General features: G+C 51.9%; 1 protein-coding gene across 1 annotated transcript; it reads left to right on the top strand.

The window, feature by feature from the left end:
- The first annotated feature begins 4,244 nt into the window (after positions 1 to 4,244).
- Positions 4,245 to 5,563, top strand: LOC119334251 (syntaxin-124-like). Its single transcript, XM_037606853.1, has 2 exons — positions 4,245 to 4,938; positions 5,052 to 5,563. Exons 1-2 carry the CDS (start codon positions 4,504 to 4,506, stop codon positions 5,535 to 5,537), a joined length of 921 nt encoding a protein of 306 aa, XP_037462750.1. The 5' UTR covers positions 4,245 to 4,503; the 3' UTR covers positions 5,538 to 5,563.
- The last annotated feature ends 12 nt before the right edge of the window (positions 5,564 to 5,575 follow it).

Genomic DNA, 5,575 nt, shown 5'->3' with positions numbered 1-5,575 from the left:
ATCGCCACCGTCAACGAGGTCGTGAACTGCGTGGTGTCCGAACCATACGCCGCATCGGCCTCTTCAAGCATGCCATGTCAAGCAATGCTCGGCGCACTGTCCTTTGCCGTATGTACGGAATATCCGTCATGTCAAATAACATCACCGATTTTTGGTTAGTCCCACTTATACGTTTGCTCTTATCCATCATATCTGTACATGTACTAGTATGACATGCCTTGTTCTAACTTTTAGCGACACAACTGGAGGCGTCGATCAAGGGGAGCACCAATATGGCGAGGAGAACGATAAGAGCAACGCGGTAGATGACAAGGCCATCAAGAATGATGAGGTCGATAGCGATGCCGAGACCATCGATTCAGAGTTTGAAGCAATGCAAGCTGCCAGAGCAAGTGAAGTGCGTGTGGAACGATTTTATGCCCCAGATTCAATGCCGGACTCGGTACCCCCAGGAATGGAATCATATAGGGATTTCATACTGAAGTCCTTGATGACATCGTATGATCCAAAGATGATGAAGAAATGACCACATAATCAGTGACGCAACTACTCTCCGCTTAGCACTAAATATTTGGTGTGATTTCATAAATTGTCAATGTGCCCAAAGTCTTTTTTTATTGCATGAGTTTGTTAAGTGACATCATACTTTGGCATGAATGAAGCTCATTTTGTTGGTTACTGTTACTTGCAATGTTCTACTCTCAAAGCAATAGATAAGTCGAAGTCATGGAGTAATAAAAATCACCAAAAAAATTAACAACAAGTTCTTTTAAGATTACTTGATGGCATGGAGTAATAAGCATCAGAAAACAAAGAACAAGTACACTGAGATTATGAATAAGGCTACAAGTACAGTACGAGTATGTTTAAATTCATGATTGTATAAGTAACGAAGTTGCTAAGATTATTACTGATAACAAGCCACAAGAAGTACATCAAGCATCTGGAAGGGCTTCAATAGCAGCAATTACAACATCAGCATCGCAGGGTACTACGTCGGGAAGCATTTCGAGTGCCGCCAGAAATGACTTCCTCATGTGCGGAACCTTGTACCGGTTACCTCCTTTCTGCTTCAGTACCTCGCACATGCATGACTGAAGGGTAAGAAAAATACGGTTGCTTCTCTCAGCCGGGTAGGTGTCATATGCTTTTTTCACCTTTGCAACAATATCAGCAATTTTACCAGGGGACATCTTCTCAAAAAGAGCCTGAAGTGCAGCAAAGAATCCTAAGTCAAGAATGTTCAAATCAGGTGAGTTCGGCGGCTGACATGTAAGCCTAATATCCCATCCATCCGCCTGTGCCGCTGCACAAAACACACTGTCATTCACAGCAATATGGGTCTTTGCATTATCTTGCTGAATGTATATTATGCGTCCGCGTTTCGAAGCCGGCCACAAAGCCTTGATGGCAGGTAGCAGCTTGTTCACCATATAATCTCTACTGATATCCTTCGTCACCGACGGCAAAACCTTGGTTACCTCTTCCCCCCTCTCTCGGTAAGGGCTACGCCTCTTTGCAAAGTCCTGATATGTGAACGGCCAAATTCCAATCTTGCCATCAAAAGTCATGACACCATGATCATCATAACGAGGCCTTGCTACTGTTGCCAAGAACATCACTTTCTCGATAAATCCCTTGCTCTGTGTGCTGCGATAGGGTTCTTCTTCATCAGGTGCCAAGTAGTAGTTCTGGGTACCTTTAGTGCGGTAGAACCACTTCTCATCAATGTGAATGACATTGTGCATGCCTTTAAATCTGGGTTCTTCAGGCACACTTAGCTCATCCAACATGGATAAACAAAACCGAATCCGATCCACCTTGTTGTCATCAGTCAATGTGGATTTAATTGAATTTGTATGGCGCTTCAGTCTGCCCTCCTTCAACCTTCTCCATAAAGTTGTCTTCGCCATTTGAAGCTCATTAGCAAGATCTTTGAGCGTAGTTCTTTTGCTCAATTCAATCTTTTTTATGGCATCTGAATCAAACGGTATCTTCTTGCGGCCACAAGTTTTCACCCTTTTGTTTGCTACTCCATGAATACCACCGGCTTTCTTGCCTCTCGACCATATGTTTTGAACAGTCCGGTAATTAACTTGACAAAGCTCTGCCACCTCATCAACCACCCCTTGGTTTAGTACGCCTTGATTTGTCCGCTCTAATAGCATAGCATAAATTTCTTGCTTTTGATGGTCTGGGTACCATCTTCGCTTCTTTTTTTGATTAGCATTTAAGCCTACAGAATATTCAGAACAAGAACTGAATTACTTTCAGCTAAAAAGAACTAACATTCTCTTCAGAAATAACTCATGCAGAAGACTAACCATTGTTGCTGCCGGTGTCAGCTACTTCAGCTTGTACTCCAGGGTCACTCTCTGGAACAACACCTTTGTTCAACTCCACACGGATGCATGGGTTAACGTTGCCGGCGGGGCTGGTTGCATCATTGCCGCTGCCATTTACTGAAGATGGAACACTTTCTGTACAGTCACCTTGGTTAACGTCGGCAGGGCTGGTTGCATCATTGCTGCTGCCATTTAGCGAAGATGGAACAACTTCGGTAAGGCTGCCTTGCCACTTCGTCAGAGTCAGGCGCATTCTGCTGCGACCAGCCAAGCCCAAGCGTCGACGACCACGTCGAGCATCACTGGCGTCCCCGACGGCATTGTCGTCACCTCCACGGCCACGCCCGACGACAGGACCAGCAAGTAGCGCCGCACGCACGCGTTTAAGCACGACATCATGTGCACCACGAGCACGTCCGAGGCCCGCGTGCATACTGGCAGCTTCTTCCACTTCCGAGCCATCGCATCCACCAGCAGCATCTTCTCCATGGCCTGAGTCGTGTGCGCACATAGAACCTGCCGCGTCAACTCCTTGGTCGCCGATGGTGATGTTCGCAAGATGGCAGGGGAACATGACAACCGTTCCCTGGATGAATACTTCACCGGTCCGGCGCGCACGAGAATCTATAAGAACATGTTCGCTGTCGAAGAGATAGGCCCTGGTTGTACCAAGCCGGATCGCCCCAGGATAGAAGGTCTTCCTACTTCTGAGCGAAACCATCGTGCAAAAGGACACCGGCCACCACTTCTCCGCTGGATTCACCGGCGGCTTGCACTGTATTCCATCCTCTGCGTGGCCTCGTCCACCAGCGCCTCGGTGATCCACCTGAGCAGAGATGGTGACACAACGGTTCAAGTACTACCCCGGAGTACATGATCTGGTTCAAGGAGTATGGAATACATACAGTACGTATATCTGTGAAGCCTGCGTTGCGTCCACTGCATGGCCGGGTCCGTCTGCATGTTGGCCTCGCGCGCGTCCCCGCCCGCCGGCGCGTTGGCCGTGGCCGTCCCCGCGTCCGCGCCCGCCTGCGCCTTGGCCGTGCCCGCGTCCGCGCCCGCCGGCGCGTTGGCCGCGCCCCGCGTCTTCCGCCGGCGTGCGTACGTCAAGTCGCCCGTGCTCCGCAGAAGCAGCTCGCCTGTGTTCAAGGAGGTCCGCCTCATCGTCGGCTTCTTTGCTGGCATGAAGTCGATCATGCTCGCATCCATTGCCGTCATGGAGGGAATGCTCAACTTCTACATGGAGCCCGCAATAAAAAATTATCCTGCTAGTATTACTGCAAAAAGGTGAGATTGCACAAGAACATACCGTCGTCGGAGTCATCGGAAGCTAGCCAGTCATAGTCGTATCCAAGATCACAGGCCCGGTCTTCGTTCTCCTCAATTGAATCCCAATTAGGTGCTAGATGCAAGTCTAGATCAACCATGTTTTCTGTTGGTCAAGTACCGGAAGAAGGGGGAAATGAAGAAAACCACGGGGAGTTGACTCATTTTGTACACGAGAACATATTTTAAAATCTGCATTCTGTTGGCGCCAAGTGACTTCCCTCCCTTTTTCTCTCTGCCGCGCGAGCTCATTTTCCTATAGGAGGCAACAGAGTTATTTGCATCGCTGATTTCTTGGGATACGGGGATTGCATGTGCCATGCAAGGCCGGCAGCGTATCTGCATGCAGCGGCCAAATCAGTGGAAGCTCACCTAATTGATTTCCAACGCTAAGCTAATACCAGGGGTAGTATTGTCCCAGATGCTCCAAAAATTGCTGCCTTGGTCACCGAGCTGAAAAAAATGCACCTTAGATAAAGGAACGGAGGGAGTATATAAGTGGCGCTAGCAACAAAGAAGTCACCGGTGGTAAAAATGACTAGACGAAGACCCCGGGAAGACAAGGAGAAGCCGTCCATGCCATGCTGCCACAAATAGGGAGAGAGAGAGAATCCCTCCTACGGGAGAGGGAGACCTTCCTTTCTTCACAACACTTGATGATCGATTGCTCGTTTCTTGGACCTACGCCTTCCAGGGAAGGCAAGCCATTGCCATTCTTCCAAATTCAATCCCCTCCCAGTGTCCCACGATCCGCCTTGCCGTGCGTGCGCTCAGCTCTCGCCGCGTTTTGATCGGCGTTCTGGGCTGCGCACTCCGTTAATTAGCGTCCAAGATGAACGACCTTTTCTCGTCGAGCTCGTTCAAGAAGTATGCGGACGCGAACCCGGAGACGTCGGCGGCCGACATGGAGGCCGGCGGCATGAACGGGGCGAACCTGGACCAGTTCTTCTCGGACGTGGAGGCCGTGAAGGAGGACTTAAAGGGCTTCGAGACCCTGCACAAGCGGCTGCAGTCCACCAACGAGGAGACCAAGACGGCGCACGACGCCCGCACCATCAAGGCCCTCCGCTCCCGCATGGACGGCGACGTCGAGCAGGTGCTCAAGCGCGCCAAGGCCGTCAAGGCCAAGCTCGAGGCGCTCAAGAGCGACAACGCCAACTCCCGCAAGGCGCCCGACTGGGGCCCCGGGTCCTCCGTCGACCGAACCCGCACCTCCGTCGTCGCCGGCCTCGGCAAGAAGCTCAAGGATATCATGGACGACTTCCAGGTAATTTGATCCGTCCAAACATGCTTGCATTGCGCGCCTCGGGCGTGAGTGTACGTGCATGAATGACGAGAACCTGTGGCCGGCGTTGCCGGTGCATGCTCTACTCTGCGCAGGGGCTGAGGGCGAAGATGGCGGCGGAGTACAAGGAGACGGTGGCGCGGCGGTACTTCACGGTGACGGGCGAGCACGCGGAGGAGAGCACGATCGACTCGCTCATCTCGTCCGGGGAGAGCGAGTCGTTCCTGCAGAAGGCGATCCAGGACCAGGGGCGCGGGCAGGTGATGGACACCATCTCGGAGATCCAGGAGCGGAGCGACGCCGTCAAGGACATCGAGCGCAGCCTCATGGATCTGCACCAGGTGTTCCAAGACATGGCGGCGCTGGTGGAGGCGCAGGGGCACCAGCTCAACGACATCGAGAGCCACGTCGCGCACGCCAGCTCCTTCGTGCGCCGGGGCACCGTCGAGCTGGAGCAGGCGCACGAGATCCAGAAGGACACCCGCAAATGGATGTGCTTCGCCGTCCTCGGCGGTATCGCGCTCGTCGTCGTCCTCGTCACGCCGGTGCTCATCAACCTCCACATCTTGACGCTCAGATGATCTCCGCCGGACGTCGCGCGTCCATGTGAAACCCGTAC

This window comes from Triticum dicoccoides, chromosome 7A (assembly GCF_002162155.2).
Source record: "Triticum dicoccoides isolate Atlit2015 ecotype Zavitan chromosome 7A, WEW_v2.0, whole genome shotgun sequence".
In the NCBI taxonomy this organism is placed as follows: domain Eukaryota; kingdom Viridiplantae; phylum Streptophyta; class Magnoliopsida; order Poales; family Poaceae; genus Triticum; species Triticum dicoccoides.
Note: the sequence above shows the minus strand (reverse complement) of the source record. Positions and strands in the feature narration are given on the sequence as shown.